The sequence below is a fragment of the Diabrotica undecimpunctata genome, chromosome 9 (genome assembly GCF_040954645.1).
Source record: "Diabrotica undecimpunctata isolate CICGRU chromosome 9, icDiaUnde3, whole genome shotgun sequence".
Lineage (NCBI taxonomy): Eukaryota > Metazoa > Arthropoda > Insecta > Coleoptera > Chrysomelidae > Diabrotica > Diabrotica undecimpunctata.
In genome coordinates, this window is record NC_092811.1 from 9895072 (window position 1) to 9917172 (window position 22101).

General features: G+C 32.2%; 2 protein-coding genes across 6 annotated transcripts in view; both read right to left on the minus strand.

The window, feature by feature from the left end:
- The window catches only part of LOC140449507 (uncharacterized), a 49278-nt gene extending 36376 nt beyond the window's left edge, over nucleotides 1–12902 (minus strand). The window contains exons 1-5 of one of the 5 annotated variants that reach the window (XR_011951811.1): nucleotides 12440–12900; nucleotides 11586–12031; nucleotides 11052–11294; nucleotides 10059–10182; nucleotides 6344–6455 (exon numbers count right to left, since the gene is read on the minus strand). Coding sequence is in view for 3 of the 5 variants with exons in the window: in XM_072542703.1 (XP_072398804.1) it covers nucleotides 5227–6455; nucleotides 11052–11294; nucleotides 11586–12031; nucleotides 12440–12576 (2055 nt within the window). In the remaining 2 variants the exon portion in view is untranslated. The other 4 variants (XR_011951812.1, XM_072542703.1, XM_072542704.1 and 1 more) reach the window with 4 other exon arrangements.
- Nucleotides 12903–17876: 4974 nt separating this feature from the next.
- LOC140450135 (uncharacterized) lies at nucleotides 17877–21895 on the minus strand. Its single transcript, XM_072543573.1, has 2 exons — nucleotides 21576–21895; nucleotides 17877–21337 (listed from the first exon to the last, which is right to left on the minus strand). Exons 1-2 carry the CDS (start codon nucleotides 21715–21717, stop codon nucleotides 20355–20357), a joined length of 1125 nt encoding a protein of 374 aa, XP_072399674.1. The 5' UTR covers nucleotides 21718–21895; the 3' UTR covers nucleotides 17877–20354.
- Nucleotides 21896–22101: the final 206 nt, after the last annotated feature.

A 22101-nucleotide genomic window follows, 5' to 3' on the forward strand; every position in this document is an offset into this window, starting at 1 on the left:
AATGATGACGTACATAGACGAAACTGTGGAAGAGTATTTTACATTTATGAAAATATTGTTTTAAACAAAGTTAGCAATTTATAATGAAAAACTGTTGAGTTGTTTTAACTGAAATAATCATCATATTAGCGTACCTTGTCTAAAATATTTCTACTGCAGACGACCTCTCATCATCGTCACTATCCACCAGATTAATAATAAGTTGTCCACTGTTTGAAAATAATTGTCCTAGTCTTCTGTACTTATTTTCTACTTTCACTACACTATTTACTGCTTTTTTCTAGTCGGCACTTGTAATCTTTGAGAGTTCATATCGAAATATATCGACCACTTTCGCGTCAAATTTTGGAAAAATATTTTTCCTCCGAATCCGTTTTTTTTACTTGTCACCAAATAAGTTCGATAGGATTGAATATCCAAAAATAAGGTGGTAACCTCAAAACAGTACGGCCATGTTGTATTGCAATAGTGTCCAGTATATATTATTTCTTATAAGTTTTAGTACGAAGCACTCCAAGTAACTGTTTTTTATTATATTTGTCTTCAAAATACAAATCATTATCTGAGAGGAAATCTTTTAGTTCCTGTTTTGAAGACGAACTGTTAGGAATTTTTTTGAGAAACCTTGAGTGGTAGCTAGCATTGTCCATAACTATCACACTGCCCGGTGTTATATTGGGAAGTATTGTATTTTAAAACCACTCTTCGAATATATTAGAATTCATATTCTGATGATAATCTACACTACATTTTTCTATTTTTTTTTTCGCAAAGGGTAGTATCCTCTTACTTTCCATAACAGCCACCCGTTTATCAACAATTTTGTATTTGAACCCAAGTTTTTTCAGCCGTCTACGTAAAGTGGTTTTAGGGCAGCTTCTTCCCATCGCAACAAGCTTGGTGTACATAATATCAATTGTTGGTATTAATTTTTTTTTGTATTCCTCGTATCCTCGTAAACCAAATTCCTCAAACATTTAGCAGTCACGATATTAATTTGTTTAGGTTTTCCAGCATCCGATCTTGTTTTTCTCTTTTTAACTTTTCACGATGCTGGCCGCTGGAAAAGGCTGCTTTTCTTATCTGCCTTTACAACTATTTTCAGGATCATTTTGAAGATTTTTGTTAACGTTCTTACAAATTCTCTTAGATTATTTATTCAAAACAATCCTTTTCTTTGGAAGTCTTAAACACTTTTCTACAAGTACAGTCTCAGCGTCATTGTTTTTCGTATCACGTACACTTAAAAGATTGTTGACTACTACACTTTCTCTACTACTACTGGGGTTCTCTTGCTCCCATGCGCGAAAAACTGTAGGTGATTTTTCTCATGGTCTAAACAGTTTCTTTATACACAAATAGACAGTTTCAAAAAAACAAACATTATTATAACTACTCACAACAAAATTTCAACACAACTAAGTTAAAAATTTGCAAGTTCGGTCCCTTAGATAAGGCACATGTCGGTATTTTTACAACCAGAGTACTCATCGTAAATAAATCAGTTTAAAACTTGAAAATTGATACTTGTGCACTAGTACAGTTAAAATTGTTAGACGATTATATTTAGACGAAATATTAAGCAATATAATTGAAACTTTTTTCTACTTTTAAAGATAATAAAGCAAGTTCATTAGTGGAACGTAATTCAAAATTATTGTGCACATGATATTTGAAGCATTATTTGGTTAAAACATCTCATTTTTGGTGGTAAATAATATATTAAATACATATATTAATTTGTCTGGACTAAAGGAGGTAAAAGATAATCTGGAAGTTATATTTTTGTTTGAATTTGCCGACGGACGATAGATAGTTGGCCTCAACTATATCTTTTGTCAATCCAAACCTTACAAATAATCACGAAAAGCTAAAAAAAAGAAATATTTACAATTTTTTTTTTAATCTGAAAAAAATAAAATTTACAAATTTCTACAATTTGAATATGTGATATGAGGGTTGGGTTATAGTATTACGAAACTGAACTATAATTCAGTGGCGCACCCAGGGGTGGTTTTGGGGGTTAAACCCCCAGGACCCTATTCCGACACTGTTACTCACACATTTTAAGGGCTCAAAATGGAGGTAACATAATAAAAAAAATTTCGGTGACCAACCAAACCCCCCCCCCCCCAGAGGGAAATTCTAGGTGCGCTACTGCTAGAATTAATTTAAATAGGTTATGAAATCGGACGGTCGGACGTAAGAATGCAAAATTTAGGTTATGTTACTTACTTTTGTCAGAATATATTGCTACAGGACGACCTTTCTTATAAAATTGTTCTTAGCGTGATCCACTCCATCATTTTTTTTTTATTTTCGACACTAAAAAATTGAACGATCTGCGTATTTTTTTTAATTTCTGGATTCTGGAAAAAAAATCTAATAACTGAATCGAAGAAGCAAACATGGATAGAAATTGTAAAAAATGGGGTGAAATAGAAAAAGAAATCAAAAGCTTTTTTTATAGAACACTAAGATCATTGAGAATCGAAAAAACATATGACATAAATCACACAAAAATGAATATTGTCCGATCAGAAAGATTTGATGAATAAATGGAAAGAATAATTTCAAGATCTACTAGGTGAACGAGACACCAAAGAAGGCAATAAACAAAACGAGGTAGTAAGAGATGATAAAGAAGAACATTTAACTATGAGCGAATTAAGAGCAGAACAGAACGAGGCAACCAATTTCAATATTACAGCAACATTAGCATTACAACCACTTAAAAATGAAAAAGCCCCAAGATATGTGGCTGAAAATGATTCTTGTCATAAATTCATTTGTTATAAATTCCAATGAATTAATCAAAACATGAAATCAAACACTCTATACCTCTCTAACTGCTATTAAACTGTACTGCTGCTTTTGCTCCCAAAACGTCTATTTGATATTGAGACAAAATTCAAAATGAGTCGCTCTTTGCTCGTTCTTTCCTCTTTTAATATTTGTTTGGAAATTTTTATTGAATAATTACTGATCATCTTTGAAAACTGCTCATCCCAAAGGACACTACCACAACCAGTACCATGACTACTTTTTTCTTCTTCAATTCTCTCATTGGCACACAATTTTCTTCAGGTTAACAGCCTTCTTATAACTACAAATCAAATTCCTCTTTTATGTCATATTTGTAAAAAAACCTTTTCACTCTTTTTCTCGCCATTTTTAATTTCTTAGCCTTCTATTCTTAATATTAACAAGTAGCACTCCCTAAGCTTTGTTCCTCGATTTTTATTCACAGTAGTTGTTTTCCTGTTTTTTTCAAAACCATTTCTCAGATTTATATATTATTTACAATCTTGTTTATGTAAATTATAATTCAGGGATTAAAACGATCTCTCTAGGACTTTCGACACCCACAGGTTGATATTAACTAATACTCAGAAAATTTTAAATTACTTCTTTATTTCTATGTATGCAGAAATTCAATGAATTTAAATATTTGTCTTACAACAATTTTATATATGGTTCCTTATAGTGATTAATGTTTTTTAACAATTAAAGCTGGTTTTTACTAAACTAAATTATATTCTACCTTAAATTAACACTCCTGCACTTACAGACATACTAGTTTTTCAAAGATCTTTAATTCTTTTGCATTTTATATAAAAAAAGGCTGTTTGACCATATCTCGAGACCTGAATCAAACATCTTATACAAAAACCATCTTTTAAAATATTGTTACGAACATGCATTCAGCGTGGCCCATGTAACGGTTGCATCTCGAAAGAGACGAGAAGCTTCCAGATGAATCGAGCGCGGGGAGAGCGACCCGTCAACCAAACGAATTAGAGGTGGCCTACTCCATAATATTCCAGTACCTACATAATAACTTGTATATATATATATATATATATATATATATATATATATATATATACATATATATATATATATATATATATATATATATACATATATATATATATATATATATATATATATATATATATGTATATATATATATATATATATATATATATATATACAGTACACTCCCTCTATAACGAACACGGTTATTACGAGGTTTCGCTTATAACAAGATACATTAGATGTACCGTGAAATTTCTATTGAACTATAACCGTCTATAGCGAGGCAAATTTGGTTATAACGAGAGAAAATAAGATCCAAAAACGTGTTTTTTATATTTTTGGTCCGGTTGTGGCCATAAATAAATACCTTTTCAAACAGCCCCTCAATAAACTTAACTGCAGCCCGCAATAAACTTCTTTACAATGAATAAATACAACTGTTTCACATCTTTAAAAAATATATGATACAATGATACTGGACCATTTAAAGCAGTTAAAAATGACAGAGTTCTTAAAATTGCAGAAGCAATAGTTTGTGTTATCCTTGAAAATATGTTTTATACATTATGTAGTTGGAAAAAAATATAAGTACAGATTTTTTGTTTTAACGTATATCATTGATAATAAAAGTAAACAACTCTTTTATGTTTTAATATATTTCATTGACAATAAAAGTAAATAACTTTTTTTCAAAAACGTCATTCAAACAATATTTATTAGCATCTTATATTGCTCCGGATGGATTTACTATAGGAAGTTAATGGTTTAGAAAACTACAGATTCATATGTATGCACAGTATTATTATTGTCTGATATAACGAGATCGGCTTATAACGAGGTAATGTCATTTCAGTTCTCGTTATAGAGGGAGTCTAGTATATATATATATATATATATATATATATATATATATATATATATACATATAAGTAACGATGATTGACGAGTTTAGTTGTTAAGATATTTTCATGCTGTAAACCTATAAATAAATATATTTACATGAATTAAGAACCGCTCGTTTTATTTAAAAACGGTTCAATAGTAACGATATTTTTTATTTCGATGGTCATGCTGATTATGCATTCGATTAATTGTTTAAACAATCTTCACACCTTTTTCCAGTATGTTTTTTCAAATTAATGGGATAGGAAAATTATTTAAAACAAATTTTACACCTGTAAGGTTTTTCTCCAGTATGTGTTCGCAAATGTAATGTCAAACCATCTTCTGCAATAAATTTTTTAGAAAATTTCACACTTAAAAGCTTTTCTCCAATGTGTACTTTCTTATGCTTTATCAGATTGCACCAGAGAGAAAACTGCCTAAGACAAATTTTACACTGGTAAGGTTTTTCTCCAGTATGTGCTTTCCCCGTAAGCTAAATTGCTTAAAACAAATTTCACACTATTCACCAGTGTGTATTTTCTTATGCATTTTTAAATTGCCTTGCCGAGAAAACTGTGTAAAGCAAATTTCACACTTGTAATTCTTTTCTCCAGTGTGTACTTTAATATGATTTAACAAATTGCTGTGCTGAGAAAACTGCTGAAGACAAATTTCACACTTATACGGTTTTTCCCCAGTATGTATTCGCAAATGTACTTTCAAACTATCTGCTGTAATAAATGTCTTAAAGCAAATTTCACACTTGTAAGGTTTTTCCCCTGTATGTCTTCGCAAATGTACTTTCACATACTGTGCTGTAGTAAATGCCTTAAAGCAAATTTCACACTTGAAATTTTTTTCTCCAGTGTGTACTTTACTATGATTTACCAAATTGCTGTGCTGAGAAAACGGTTGAAGACAAATTTCACACTTATAAGGTTTTTCCCCTGTATGTATTCGCAAATGTACTTTCAAATTCTTTGGTGTAGCAAATGCCTTAAAGCAAATTTCACACTTATAATTCTTTTCTCCAGTGTGTACTTTACTATGATTTACCAAACTGCTCTGCTGAGAAAACTGCTGAAGACAAATTTCACACTTATATGGTTTTTCCCCAGTATGTGTTCGTAAATGCATTTTCAAATAATCTGCTAAAATAAATGTCTTAAAGCAAATTTCACACTTGTAATTCTTTTCTCCAGTGTGTACTTTAATATGATTTAACAAATTGCTGTGCTGAGAAAACTGCTGAAGACAAATTTCACACTTATACGGTTTTTCCCCAGTATGTATTCGCAAATGTACTTTCAAACTATCTGCTGTAATAAATGTCTTAAAGCAAATTTCACACTTGTAAGGTTTTTCCCCTGTATGTCTTCGCAAATGTACTTTCACATACTGTGCTGTAGTAAATGCCTTAAAGCAAATTTCACACTTGTAATTCTTTTCTCCAGTGTGTACTTTACTATGATTTACTAAATTGTTGTGCTGAGAAAACTGCTGAAGACAAATTTCACACTTATACGGTTTTTCCCCATTATGTGTTCGCAAATGCATTTTCAACTTATGTGCTGTAACAAATGCCTTCAAGCAAATTTCACACTTATTTGGGTTTTGTCCAATCTGAACTTTTACACTTTTGTTTAATATGGTTTCTTCAATATGTCGACTTATTTGTTGTTCCTCGTGGTATGAGCACTTAGGTGATTTTTTTTCATTTTCTATTTTATTGTTGATTTGGGGAAAACCTAAAATATAAACCAAACTATAAAAATTTGTTTGTTTACCGCAAAGAAAAATTAGTACAGAAAGAATGTCAACAACAGGAATAAAAATAAATAAGTCTATAAGAAAAAAATGTAGTAATAAACAATCTAAAACAAGCAAATTTACCTTTTGCAATTTACTATTTTAAGTTTCAAGTAATTCTATATCCACTTAATAATATAAATAAACAATATTGTTATACTCGGTTTGCTGATTCCAGTCCCAACTGTCTACTAAATTTAGTAATTATTTTTGATGTGTTGGTTCAATTTTGAATAACTCTCAGTGGCTGGAAAGTACTATGAAGCATACATTATATAGCCAATATTTAAACAAAAAAAATCTTCATATGCAGTTTGTTAACAAAATTAAACTGTATCAATTAAAACAAAAGTTTATTTTTGAAATTGCATACACTGCCGAGAAAAAAGGGACTACGCCAGGGAGACGCTCTATCATGCATCTTGTTCAACATCGTGCTCGAGAAAATACTGAGGGACACAACAGTCAATACACGAGGAACAATCATTAATAAAAGCGTGCAAATACTAGCATTTGCAGATGATGTTGACATAATCGCAAGATCAAGAAGAGAAATGATAGAGGCATACAACCAAATAGAACGAGCTGCACAAAATAGTGGTCTTAAAATCAATCAGACCAAAACAAAATATATGCAGGTAAGAAAAAACGCAGAAATAAGGCAGCCACAAAATATAACAATAGGAGAATACAACATAGAGGAGGTAAAAAACTTTATATACTTGGGATCCCTAGTCACGTCTGATAATAACGTTACGGAGGAAGTGAAGAGTCGAATATTTATTGCAAATAAATGTTACCATGGCTTAATTAGACACCTAAGATCAGATAACGTCGCAAGAAAGACAAAATGCCAAATATATAAAACCCTAATAAGACCGGTACTCACATATGGCTCAGAAACCTGGACACTTACTAAAAGAGAGGAAACGTTGTTAGCCACCTTCGAAAGAAAAATCTTGCGACACATATATAAGAGCACAAAAGAAAACGGAATATGGCGAAGACGATACAACTGTGAACTATACAAAATATACCAGGATCCGGATATTATAACATTCATCAAAATAGGACGGCTGCGTTGGATAGGACATGTAGAAAGAATGGAAGAAGGCGAAATACCAAACAAAATATTCAAACAGATGCCAGTAGGAAAAAGAACAAGAGGAAGACCGAAACTGAGATACTTAGAACAAATAGAAAATGATATGACAACCTTAAAAATAAAAAACTGGAGAAAAAAAGCACGAAACAGATCGGAATGGAGAAGAATCCTAGAACAGGCCAAGACCCAAAAAGGGTTGTCGAGCCAGTGATGATGATGATACACTGCCGAGCATAAAATTATGGTCACCCCATAATTTGAATTTATTTTACAAATTGTTCTTTTTCAATATTTAGTATATCAAAGGAAAACTGCTCATTTTCATTTCTTTCAATTAACTTTGAAGGTCAAAAACATGAATCAAGTTCATGGTCAGAAATGCTTGTGGACGATGAGGGTATTCTTTCCTCTGTTCCCACAGAAAATGACTCTGAGGTAGACGAGGATATTTTAAATGAGTCAGGGCAAGAAGGGACTTCAGAATCAGACTGTGTGCCATTACCGAAAACAACGACACAGTTACTATGCACGCCTAAAGTCACAAATGAAGCGCAATCTCAGGGTTGAAAAAAACATAAAAAGAAAAGGAAAAATGAGGTATCAATTAATAAACTTGTCAATACTTGCACAAGTGTAGGCAAGAATATAGTACAAATTCTAACCAATAACGATACCGACCAAGAAGACTACCATTTTGCCATAGCGCTTATGCAGGAACTGAAAAAATTCCAAATAACAGTGAAAAGATTAAACTAAAGGCATCATTTTTTTTATGCAAATAGCTGATGTGGTTATCCACCACATATTCCTAATATGTTTAAAACGGCAAAAAATAGACCAGTACACATGGCATTCATAGATTTAAAAAAGGCATATGACACGGTCCCCAGAAAACAACTATGGAACACGATGAAGGAAATCGGAATAACTCAGAGGTTAATAGAAGCCGTAAAAAACCGTTACAACAACAACAAGGTAAGAGGTAAAACCGGCAATAAATACTCCAACGAATTTAAGACCACAAAAGGCTTATTACAGAGATGCTCCACATCTCTGAAACTGTTCAAGATATTCCTCGAACAAATATTAAAACCATGGAAAAGGAAATGTGAAGGGATGGGAATACCAATCCGGGACAACTTCTTGTACACATTAAGCTTTGCAGATGACCAAGTGATAACGGCTCAAGATGAAGAAGATCTGTGCTATATGCTCCGAAAATTAGAAAAGAAATACACAAAAAATGGACTGGAAATAAATCTAGAAAAGACCGAATATTTAACAACAGAGCAAGAACCAGTGAGAAACTTGGAAATGGACGATAATAGGGAAATTAACGGCACTGACAAATTCAAATATTTAGGATTCATACTCTCAAAAAATGGAACCACCTAGCGAGAGATAACCAGCAGATTAACACAGACAAGAACATGTATTAAACAAATGAACGGGGTACTGTGAGATAGACAGATTACCATAAATACAAAGAAGAGAATTTACAACACCTTGGTACGCAGTGTAATGACCTATGGAGCAGAGAATTGGGTAATAAAGAAACGAAACAGGTCCAAAATCACAGCAACTGAAATGGAGTTCATGAGAAGAAGCTGCAGAGTGACAAAAATGGATCGCATCAAAAATGAGGAGATAAAATGAAGAATGGCAGTAAAACAAGACATACTCAGCTACATTGAAGAAAAACGTTTAATTTGGTATGTACATGTGAGAAGAACAGATCATACAAGGTGGATAGCAAAGATTTCGGATTGGAGCCCAATAGGAAGGTGGAAAAGAGGTAGACCCCGAAGATCATGGAGGGATGAAGCAGACGAGGCCATGGAAAGACGAGACCTTAGAGATGGAGAATGGCAGAACAGAAAGAACTGGAGACATTGGTTGAAAGAAGGAAGGCAGCGACTGCTGTAAAAATCCTTATATAGATAGAGATAGATGTTTAAAACATATATAATTAAAAAGCTTTAAATTGGAATTCCATATTTATTTATTTCAATTCCTACAGGAGTTATCCCAGTATTTAGGTATCTAAATTGTAGTACAATTTGGGTATAATACAAAATACAAAGCTGCACTTTAAAGGAAAAATATTTCATGTAAATGGTTTGTTCTTATTTTTATTATTATTAAAATATATACTGTCTCTTCTTCTTCTCAGGCAAAAGAACATAAACATACAAAAGAAATAATACACTGGTAAGTTTACAAAGGTAAGGTCTATAAATTTGTGAAATAGGTATTTGGAAAAAACGTAGAACATTAACAAGGTATATTATACACAGATGTAGAAAAAAATGTATTTAACTTTTTTCATATTTTGCTTGTGTGTATTAGCACATAAGAGAATTACAAAACAAGTACTTTAATTTTAGATGAAAACCACTCGATTGTTTACTAGCACTGGCATGTGTAAAAATCTAACCTGCTTTTTCGCCTCGCCTTCTTCGTCCTGGACTGCGTTTGCCTGCTATTTTTCCTTGCATGATATTTTGTAGCAACCTATATTTGGGACCTCTCATTACATGTCTGAAATACTCCAGCTTTGTCTGAAATACTCCAGTAAGTTGGTTGAATGTACTGTATATAGTATATTATATGAAAACTGTTTATTTTCATTACTTTGAATAAACTTTTGAGGGTAAAAAGGTTTTTTCCTTTTAACAATTGGTTGGTAAACTATGCTACAACCGAAAATAGTTAAAAATAATAATTTCTAAAATAAATTCATATTATGGGGTGACCATAATTTTATACTCAGCAGTGTAGTTGTATATAGATTAGTATTTACAATAAAAAGTTTTTAATTACAATAATTAATGCATATCCACTCTCACAATGAAAGAAGTCTGTAACAGTAATTTTATTTGAGCTATTAATAAGTGTGGTAGGAATTTTTGTTTTGTATGTTTCCAACAATGAATCTGTTAAAATATTACCAAACTATAACAATAATTTAATAATTAAAATCTAGAAATATTTTATTTTTGTTATAATTTTCGATTTTTAGTAAAAATGCTTATTTTACAATTGTTTTGTATCTGGACCAAAATTTCCACAAAAGTCCACATATGTCAGATAATTGGAAATAAAACTATTACATCAGTAATTTTTATTCATACAAAATGTCCAGCATATAGTCAAATATGTTGAGCATAATCACTAACTGAAGCAGAATCCATTGACATAAATTTCAAGTTTGTAGAAGTCCTTATTACACAATCAAATTATACAAGAATGATGCTAGAAACACTATTGCAGATTATGTTGTATTTATTATGTTTAAAATTAAAGTCACACTCTGATATGGACATATGGAGGACATAAAGAAATATTAAAACTTATGCAAAACTGCAACTAGGAAATGTAACATGTCTACATTTGGCTTTACATTTTCATGTTTAATTTAGTGTCTTACCTGAATCATCTTCTTGTTTTTCTTTTTTAACATCTTCGAAATATTCTATTATATCTACTTCTGTGGATAATTCACTCTGCATATGTTGTATGTCTGCATTACTAAATCCATTATCATATTCCTCAAGTTCTTTCTTAATTTCAACCTTAATATCAATTATATTTTCACTCATTGAATTTGCTGTTATTTTTGACTCCCAATTCTTCAGATGCAGATCATTCACAGAACTAATTGGCTTTTTATCTACAATTAATGGTGATCTTGTTTTTAGGCAACTCTTTTTGAAATGCTCATGTCTATTAACCTCTTATTACACAATCAAATTATACAAGAACAATGCTAGAAATACTATTGCAGGTTATGCCATATTTATTATGTTTAAAATTAAAGTCACATTTTCCAATTACTCTGGTATGGACATAAATATGGAGGACATCTAAGCAAATAAATATTAAAATTTATGCAAAACTGCAACTAGAAAATGCATATGTCCATATTTGGCTTTATATTTTCATATTTAATTTAGTATCTCACCTGAATCATCCTCTTGTTTTTCCTTTTTAACATCTTCAACATCTATTATATCTACTTCTGTGGATAAGCCATTCTTCATATATTGTATGTCTGCACTACTAAATCCATTATCATATTCTTTCTTAATTTCAACCTTAATATCCATTATATTTTCACTCATTGAATTGGCTGCTATTTCTGACTCCAAATTCTTGAGATGCAGTTCATTCGCAGAACCGATTGGCTTTTTATCTACAAATATTGGTAATCGTTTTTGTAGATAACGCTTTTTGAAACGCTCATGTCTATTAAGAGATGCATTTTGACTTAATTTATGCTCCAACTTTGGTGAAAATATTGTTGGTACATAATCAGGACTTAGCTCACTTTCACTCTTTTTATCTCCTATAAAATGAGCACTGCAGATTAAGTGAGTACGTGTAGGGTTCCAATTGCAATCAAATCCGCTGTAAAATTCAATTAAATAATTCACTTTAATAATTGCATATCATATTTTGCGATTTCATAAATGACAACCTAAAGTACACTTTAACTAATGTTCATTTTAGACTAAGTGTATGCATAACTGTATCTTTTACCAATCCATACCTTACAAAGAATCGTGAAAAAACTTTAAAAAAAAATATTTACCAATTTTTTAAATTTGAAAAAAATAAAATTGTAAACAAACTTCAACTTGATCCAAGATGATTATCAGAATTTTGAGTTTAAAATGTTAAGCTAACAGATTTCTACAATAATTTAAATTTTAGATACGTGAGAGTTATAGAATTACGAAACTGAAATTTACACTTTATTTTATGAAATCGGACATAAGAATGCAAAAATTGCAAAATTTAGGTTATGTTACTTACTTCTGCTTTATTATGGTATAAATCCACTTCTCTCTTTGTATTAATTTGTGTTTAGCAGTTGGAAACGAATAGAACTTGAATTGAGTATTTTTTGTTGTATTTTTACAATTTATAACACAGCATTTTCGAAATCCCATTTTCTTCAATTACTGTACTTATTAAATGTTCTAAGAACTAAAAATATTGCAAGATTTCGCCGCTGCACGCGCACGATCGTTTCTCGTATCCTCTCTAATAATTTCAATTTATTATGTTTTGTTTTTTGTTATTAAAATCTTATTTTTCTAAGATTTTTTCATAGATTTCCTTTTGACAATTATAATTTAATTTCATTATAAAATCAACGAGCAAGCCAGTGTTGCAGTAAACATATACCTCCAAGCAGGTCCTTATGACACTCAATTATATATCAATGCTACGGCACAGTTTAATGCTAAAAGAATATGAATATGGGTCTATTATATTGATAGACATTTTATTTGGCTCTCGTCTACCCAAGGTCACAGCATAAGGAACAATTTGTGTCTGCTGTGCCAAGACTGCCAAGATTCTTTTTTCAAGGTTAAATAGAATTGAATCGTTTCTGACCACTGATGTGTGTGTGTGTGTGTGTGTGTGTGTGTGTGTGTGTGTGTGTGTGTGTGTGTGTGTGTGTGTGTGTGTGTGTGGGTGTGTGTGTGTGTGTATGTAGTGTAAACTCCATTCGCTTAGCTCGGGCCTCGGGCATATTTTGACAGATTCATTGTCGGAAACCTACAACACAACAATTCCTACTTCTCAGTATTAATAGCTCAAGTATCCTACTATTGCAGACTTCTTTCTTTGAAAAAAGAAGAATTATTCTAAATAGTGGAAGTGTATACTAAACTCATCAAATTTTGGGTAGTATCAGTGGCGGCTTTTGGGAGTAGGCAGGATAGGCCGGGCCTACCCTATAATTTTAAGAGCTTTAAAATTGAAAAACATATATTCAAAAATTATGTTAATGCATGTAAATAACTTTTAAATGTACTAAATCACTCAATACATTAGCGTCCGTTAAAACAACTATGTTATTATATTACCACAGAAAGCATCGAATCGTATTCAGGCATTTTAAATATCATTAATAGGCCCGATCGGAATTGGCCGACCCAGCTCACATAAGATCTCCGTACAAATAGCGTTTGAAGTTACGCAGCTTGCCGGACAACGATTTATATTGTCGTGTTTATGCTTGCTGTTTAGGCACCAGACGATCGGGCCTACACCGACCATCATTGAAACTTGTAACGTAATTATCGAATTGTAATATAAATTTTCTTTTAAATTATGATAAAAAAATATGTAACATAATCTATAATTGTAACATATTTTTAAACAAACAACACAATTGCAAACAAGTGCACGGTTGCCCAAATAAATTTTAAAAAATTCGTAAAATTCGAAGAAAAAAAATCTCATTTGCATGATTTCTATATCTCCTGATTGTATGCAACTTATATATGTGAGATTGTTTTATAACTGATACATAAAAATGATAGAAAAAAATTATTATGAATGAAAGGCCTACTCCAACATTGCGTATTGACCAAAAAGATGGGAAAAAGGTGCGTACTTTTAATTGCTCTTGGTATGATGTCTACAAATGGTTTTCTGAAAGTATTACGAAAAACAGACTATATTGTTGGCCGTGTTTGTTATTTTCTAATAAGAAATGTGTATAGAATTGTGAAGGATACTTTGATTTAAAAAATATGCCTGCATCCTTAAAAAAAAAACATTCCAGTTGCAAGGAACATTTAAGTAATTTCCTGTCCTTTAATTAAGGATGTACAGAAGAGGGTGTTTTCTGTTCGCGATTTGCTAGACGAAAAATAAAAATCGCAAAAATTAGATACAACGCAGAAGTTAAAATGAACAGAGAAATCATTAAAAAATTAGTTAGGGGGGGGGGGGGTCATGACCCCGTGACCCCTCCCTCTGGATCCGTCACTGATTACACATAGCTATTATGTAATTTGCTGGCTTGGCCTACCCAAAATTTTGCCACACCAGCCGCCACTGGGTAGTATATATTTAAAAAATATATTTTAGTCGTTATAATTTAACATAACCATTTATTATATGGTGCAGATAAATAAATATTAATTGTCGGTAATTCGCAAAGTTCTATTTTATTTACTATTTAGTTTGTTTACTATTAATATTGGCTGTGAGTACGTGTGCTTGATTGTATAGTAATTTCCAGCCATTTTTAGTCTGTCAAAAAGTAACTAACTTCGCAAAAAAATAATTACTAAATTCACTAGACAGTTCGGACTGGGAATAGCGAACCGAGTTTAAAAGGGGGAATGGTGGCCGCTGGGGTAATGGTAGCCATGAAATATTTACATTTACATTTTCGCGTTTAATACCTGTTGCGCCATCTAACAGTGTTTCGTTCAAACTGCACCTAAATGCACGATGTTTTGCGGCAAAGAAGGAATTTTTGAAAATGTCATATTTTGTTGGAGTTGACGTATTAGTGCAAGATTTTTAAAGGTATGTACAAGTATGTAATTAAGTTTCTTTAGCTGCATAATTGGTACCCATTTGTTAAATTTTTAACGTAGCTTAAGACTATATAAAAAGTTCTTGCTCTAATTTAAATGATTAATGATTATGAGTCGATCAGTATAAATATGTATTTTTGGGGTTATAATAGCCACGCTCCTGGAGGTAATGCTGGCCGGCCATTATTAACCCCAAATTGTATTTACTTATATAATACAGAGCATTTATTTATAAATTCTTATATTTCAGATGCCTCGAGTTTACAAGAGAAAAGGTGACAAAGCACGATGCGGAATGCTGAGCAAATTAGTGCAGCAATAAATGCAGTAAATAATGGCAGAAGAGTCCGTGAAGTTGCAAGAAGTTTTGCAATTCCCAGATCTACAATTCAACCATGACTAAAGCAAAATGATACAATAGCTGCTTCTTTAGCTATTCATTCTTTATTTACTAAAGAAGAAGAAGTTTTGACAAAGCAAGTCATAAAGTTATCAAAACATTTTGATGATACATGAATAACTCCCACAGAAATAAAACAAAAAGTGCCTATAAATTTACATAATCAATTTTCAAAAGAAAAAGAAATTTCTGCAAGAGACTGGGTTGACGGCTTCCTTAAAAGAAATCCAACTATTCGATTCAGAAAACCGGAGGCGACAAGTATTAACCGCATTATCTATTTTTAACAAAACTGTAGACCTACAATATTTTTCTTTAATTTAAAATCCATATTGGATAAATATAAATTTTCGGCATCCAAAATATATAATGCATACTAAACATAGAGAGGTAGTTTAAGAAAAACGAAACACGTAGTACATACCAATTTATCAAACATCTAAGACAAGGATACAAACCGATTACTAGCCTCTGCAAAAATAAGAAGGGTGAAATCATTAGCGATATGGACGAAATTAAGAGAACCTGGATGACATATTTTAGGAATTACTAAACAAAGGGACACAACCACCATTACAACAACAGAGGCAGCAGCAGGCACGACAGGAGGTACAACAACAAGAACTGGGGAAAGATGGAGAAGAAAATGAATTAACTAGACCCCCAACGCTAGAGGAGGTCCAAATGGCAATCCACATACAAAAAAGCCATAAAGCACCGGGAATAGATAAAATACCGGCAGAACTACTCAAGCAAGGAGGAAGGAATTTGACACAACAGATGTACCAGCTAATACGAGAGATATGGATAGAAGAAGAAATTCCCCAACAATGGAAGAAAAGTATAATCTGCCCTATTCATAAAAAAGGAGACAAACTGTTGTGTCAGAATTATAGAGGCATCTCTTTACTTTGTTCGGGATACAAAATACTCACAAACATCATTAATCGAAGACTACAACCTCTCACGGAAAAAATCATCGGAGAATATCAAGCAGGGTTTAGGCAAAATAGATCTACCATTGACCAACTATTTACAGTTAAACAAATACTAGCCAAAGCATGGGAATATGACATGGACGTTTACAATCTCTTTGTAGATTTTAAACAAGCCTATGATTCAATAGATAGAACAATTCTACCTAATATATTGAAAGAATTTGGCATACCATCAAAATTAATACGACTAGTGCAAATGACATTGACAGAAACAGAAGCACAGGTATGTATTCAGGGACAGATCACTGATGCGTTTACGATCACGCAAGGACTGAAACAAGGCGACGGACTAGCTCCAACGCTCTTTAATCTTGTTCTTGAATATGTAATTAGACGGTTGACGGTGAGCGGAAATAACATACTTACAAACAAGTCTACCCAATTAGCAGCATACGCAGATGATATAAACATAATGAGCAGAACAGTGAATGCAGCGGAAGAAACCTACGTTGAGTTGAAACAGAGTGGAGAAGCAGTAGGGCTAGCAATAAATACAAATAAAACAAAACTACTCATACAAACCAGATCAAATAGACCGGTGCAACAACACTTTATTGACGATATAGAACATGTAAAGAGATTCACATACCTAGGAATGGATCTGGTCGCAAGCAATGAAGAAGAACCGGAAATTAATAGAAGGCTTGTGCTGGCAAATAAAGCCTATTTCGCGATGGGATACATATTCAAATCGCGAGACGTACACCGGAAAACAAAACTCCGGGTCTATAAAACAATAATCAGGCCCATAGTAAGTTATGGTAGTGAAACATGGGTGGTGACACAGAAATCTGCCAATGCATTAGATGTGTTTAAAAGAAAAATATTACGTAGGATCCTGGGCCCAATAAGTGAAAACAACAACTGGCGAATTAGGTATAATAGAGAAATATACGAGCAATATAGCGAACCAACTCTAGCACAACATACTAAACTGCAGAGATTACGATGGGCAGGGCACGTGGTCCGCATGCATGAAAATAGAATCCCCAGAAAATTATTAAATGCAAGAATGCAGGGAAAAAGACCTGTTGGAAGACCTAAAAAGAGATGGGAAGATGAAGTCGATGAGGATGCCAGGAACTGCCTGGGAACGCGTTCATGGAAAAGAACAGCGGTAAATCGAGATGATTGGAGAAGCCTTTTGAAGGAGGCCAAGGCCCGATTTGGGCTGTAGCACCATTGGATGGATGGATGGAAAATATATAATGCAGACGAGACAGGTATAACAACCGTCCAAAAGCCCGGAAAATACTTGCTGAAAAGGGACAAAAGAGAGTCGGCTTTATTACAAGCGCAGAAAGCATCATACAAAATAGCACTTTTGATAGTTAAAGACAAGAAACCACATACTATTGATGAGTCACTAATTAAACCTTGTTTACTTACTGCTTGTAGTACCGTACTTAGTGAAGACAGTTGTAAGAAAGTAGAAAACATTTCTCTCAAATGACACAGTAAAACGTAGAATTAATGACATGGCTCTGGATTTGAAAAATCAAATATTGCAAAAATTAAAAGGTTCACCGTTTTTTTCTTTGCTTCTGTACAAAGCTAGACTCTTACCAGTTTGGCCATATGGAATAGAACTATGGGGCTGTAGTAAACCTTCAAATACGAAGATATTTCAAACATTACAATCCAAAATACTTTGTATGATAAGTAAAGCTAAATGGTATATATCTAACCAAATACTTCACAATGATCTGGACATCACATTACTTAAGGCATAATAAAGAATCACTTAATAAAATATAAAAATCGCACCATTGACCACAATAACGAACTGATAAATAATTTATTCACCCAACTACTTGCTGAAAGAAGATTCAGACTAAGAGCAGAAGACCTACCGCAATAATACTTATAGAACCGTCAGTGGACGGGACCTAACTCACGATATTTTACTTACAGACTATTTACTTATTACTCTGTATATATAGAGTAGATTGTAAACATGCAATGTAACAATAAAAATAAATTAACTGTATGTTTAATATTTAAAAAAAATATGTTTTGGAATTACATTTACCTAAACCCCTGTATCTAAATTAAATCTCACCATTTTATTACATCCTGTTAGTTTTAAATCTTTAAATCAGTTTTCACACAATGTATTGATTTTTACAGCAAACAACACAATTTCATTATAATTAACTTGCCTACTACTACAATGAACATTAGACATTTGATTACCATTACCTATATTCTATAGAGTTAACAATACTTTTATATAAAAAAATATATATTAAATTGGTGTAATAATTTATACACTGTTTTCCCATAGCAGGACAGACATTAAAAAGATGTGGATCTTCCACATTTTGCTGTTGTACTTCTTTATTCTGGTTTGTCCTCCAATGATTTGCATTTTGTTGATTACTAATATGTGGTTTGTCTTGACTTCTGTTTAAATTTCCTTTTTTAACATCATTTACCTCTAAAGAGTTTGTTTTGTCCATTAACTGGCGGACATATTCCTCTGTTTGTTCAGCTGCTTTACATATTTCAATAGATTTAACTACTATTAAATCTGTTTCCTGAAGTAAGCTGTCTTTTATCTCCAATTTATATCACTATTTCACCTTTAAGTATCCAGTCTTTTAATGTACCAAAATCACCACCTGAAGCTAGTCTTATTAAATCATCTAAAAAAGGATCAAAACTCTCACTCGGTTCTTGTTATTTTCTATTGAATTTATGTGACTCCACTGATAAATTACTCTGTGTAACAAATTCTTCACTCAACAAAAAATCATAATTCTGTTTTTGTGCATCTGTTAAAATTTAATTTAAATTCAAAGTGTCCAAGACCTCTTTCCCAATGCACTAAAGAAAACCCTGTTGCTATACTATAGAGTTCAAAGGAATTTTTAACTTTCTTCTAATTTACAGCCATATTTCCACTCACTGACATAGCCTCCCACTTTTTTAGCATCTCCATTTTGATTTACTTTTCATGTAAGGCTTTTATAAAAATTAAACTAGAAGGCTCACTTCATTAAATCATCACTGCCACCATATTATAATGGTAATTAATTAATAAATTATATTGAGGATTTCCAAAACCATTCCTCAGATTTGTATACTATTTACATCCTGGTTTATGTAAATTCATGTTTCATGATTAAGGGATTAAAACAATCTCTCTAGGACTTTCTACACACAGGTTGATATTAGCCAACACTCACGTTTTTAAATTCATTCTTTATTTCTATTATATTGGAATTAAATGAATTTAAATATTTGAAATACAATAATTTGAAATATTGTTCCTTACAGTAACTAGTGTTCTTCTAATTAATAACCAAAGACACTTTTTACTAAACTTAATTCTGTTCCACCTTAAATTTACACTCCCGCACTTCACTTCTTATTCCTTTTAAGACCTTTTAAGATCTATATTTCTTTTTCATTTTTAAATAAAAAAAGCTGTTCAACCATATATCAAGATCTTAATAAAAGCGACCAATTTTTTTTAAATATGGACAAATTCCTTTGATTATAAAGAGGTCTGGTGACACAATGGTTTATGGAGGCATCTCCTAATATAGTAAAAATTATCTTTTTTATTTTGATAATAATGCCGAATGCCAACCCAATGCAGCGATAGTTCGTGGAGAATTAAAATGAACCACGAGCTGGATGAACTAACGCAGAGCGCAGATATTGTCAGATTTGTAAAATCACAAAGACTAAACTGGCTTGGTCACCTAGAAAGAATGCCAGATAATCGAGCTGTAAAAGTAGTCCAGAGATGGAAGCCCCAAGGAAACAGAACAAGAGGAAGGCCCCGTAAAAGATGGATAGACGACGTAGAGAGGGATCTTAAAACCATGAACATCAGGCAGTGGCGAAGGAAAGTATCCGACAGGGCAGAATGGAAGAACATTGTTAAACAGGCCAAGACTCACAAAGGGTTGTAGCGCCATTAGAAGAAGAAGAATAATGCCGAATATGCATTCAGTTAATTGTTTAAAACACTACACTTTTTTTCGAATATGCATTTTCAAATGTTTTTTCAGATCACCTTGCTGCGAAAATTGCTTAAAACAAATTTTACATGTGTAAGGTTTTTCTCCAGTATGTACTCTTATATGTATTTTCAAATTTGACTTTTGTGAAAATCTCTTAAGACAAATTTCACACTCGTACGGTTTTTCCCCAGTATGTGTTCGCACATGTAATTTTAAATTACCTGCTGCAATAAATGTCTTAAAGCAAATTTCACACTTGTAATGCTTTTCTCCAGCGTGTACTTTCTTATGCCTTATCAAATTGCTTGAGTGAGAAAACTGTCTAAGACAAATTTCACACTTGTAACATTTTTCTCCAGTATGTAATTTCTTATGTTGTATCAAACGGCATTGATGAGAAAACTGCAAAAGGCAAATTTCACACTTGTAAGGTTTTACCCCAGTATGTGTTAGCAAATGTATTTTCAAATTATTTGCTGCAGTAAATGTTTTAAAGCAAATTTCACACTTGTAGGGTTTTTCATTACTATGGTTTCGCAAATGTACTTTCTTATGAGTTATTAAATTGCTATTCTGAGAAAACTGCAAAAGACAAATTTCACACTTGTAAGGTTTTTCCCCAGTATGTGTTCGCAAATGTAGTTTCAAATTATTTATAGCAGTAAATGTTTTACAGCAAATTTGACACTTGTAAGGTTTTTCTCCAGTATGTGTGCGCAAATGAGTTTTCAATTTATATGCTGCAATAAATGTTTTAAAGCAAGTTTCACACTTATAAGGTTTTTCCCCAGCATGTGCTCGCAAATGCATTTTCAAATCATTTCCAGCAGTAAAAGTCTCACACTTATATGATTTTCGTCCAACTTGAACTTTTACACTTCTGTTTGATATGGCTTCTTCAGGATGTAGAGTTACTAGTTGTTCTTTGTAGTATGACTGTTTAGGTGATGTTTTTTTAGTTTCCATTTTATTGTTGATTTGGGGAAATCCTAAAATATAAACCAAACTATAAAAATTTGTTATTTTTATAGCAAGGAAGGGAAGGAAACATTAAAGTAGGCTATGTTGTATTTATTATTCCAATTGTTATTATATTTAAAATGAAAGTGTCATTTTTAAATAAAATAATATTTAATATTAAAAATGGTTATAAAGGATGTATTTGATTTCACTTTGTCTTAGTTCAAGGAAATATTAAAACTTATCCAAAACTGTTTAATTAATCACCTGAATCATCTTGTGTTTCCTTTTTAACATCTTTTATATCTACTTCTGTGGATAACTGACTCTGCATATATTGTACGTCTGCACTATTAAATCCATTATCATATTCCTCAAGTTCTTTCTTAATTTCTATCTTAATATCCATTTATAGTCATGTGCCAATTCACATTGTTTTCATAAACTTATGTCTCCTTCTTCCTTTATTGGGTAATATATCAGGGGAAAATAAACTTACGTCTATTACTATTCTTATTAGAAAGATAGCCACTATACTCTGGAAAGCACAAAGAAAAAAACATCGAACTCAATGGAAAAAAAACAAACCATAAGGGAGGAATCAGACTGCTCGACCAGACCGACCGTCCACGATCGACCAACATTACGAGTCTATGAAAATGTATGCGCAGAGTCAGACTAATGGACCGTCCATCACTTACGGCGACCGACCGCGATCGTCCAGTTTTGAAATTCGGACTTGTTGGAATTTTTGATCGTTTGGTCGATGAATATGGAACATTTCGCATTCATT

Coding starts and splice junctions, on each gene's coding strand:
- LOC140450135 (XM_072543573.1), bottom strand. CDS start 21,717: ATGGATATTAAGATAGAAATTAAGAAAGAACTTGAGGAATATGATAAT. Junction 21,338..21,575: donor GGAAACACAAGATGATTCAG/GTGATTAATTAA, acceptor TTTATATTTTAG/GATTTCCCCAAATCAACAAT.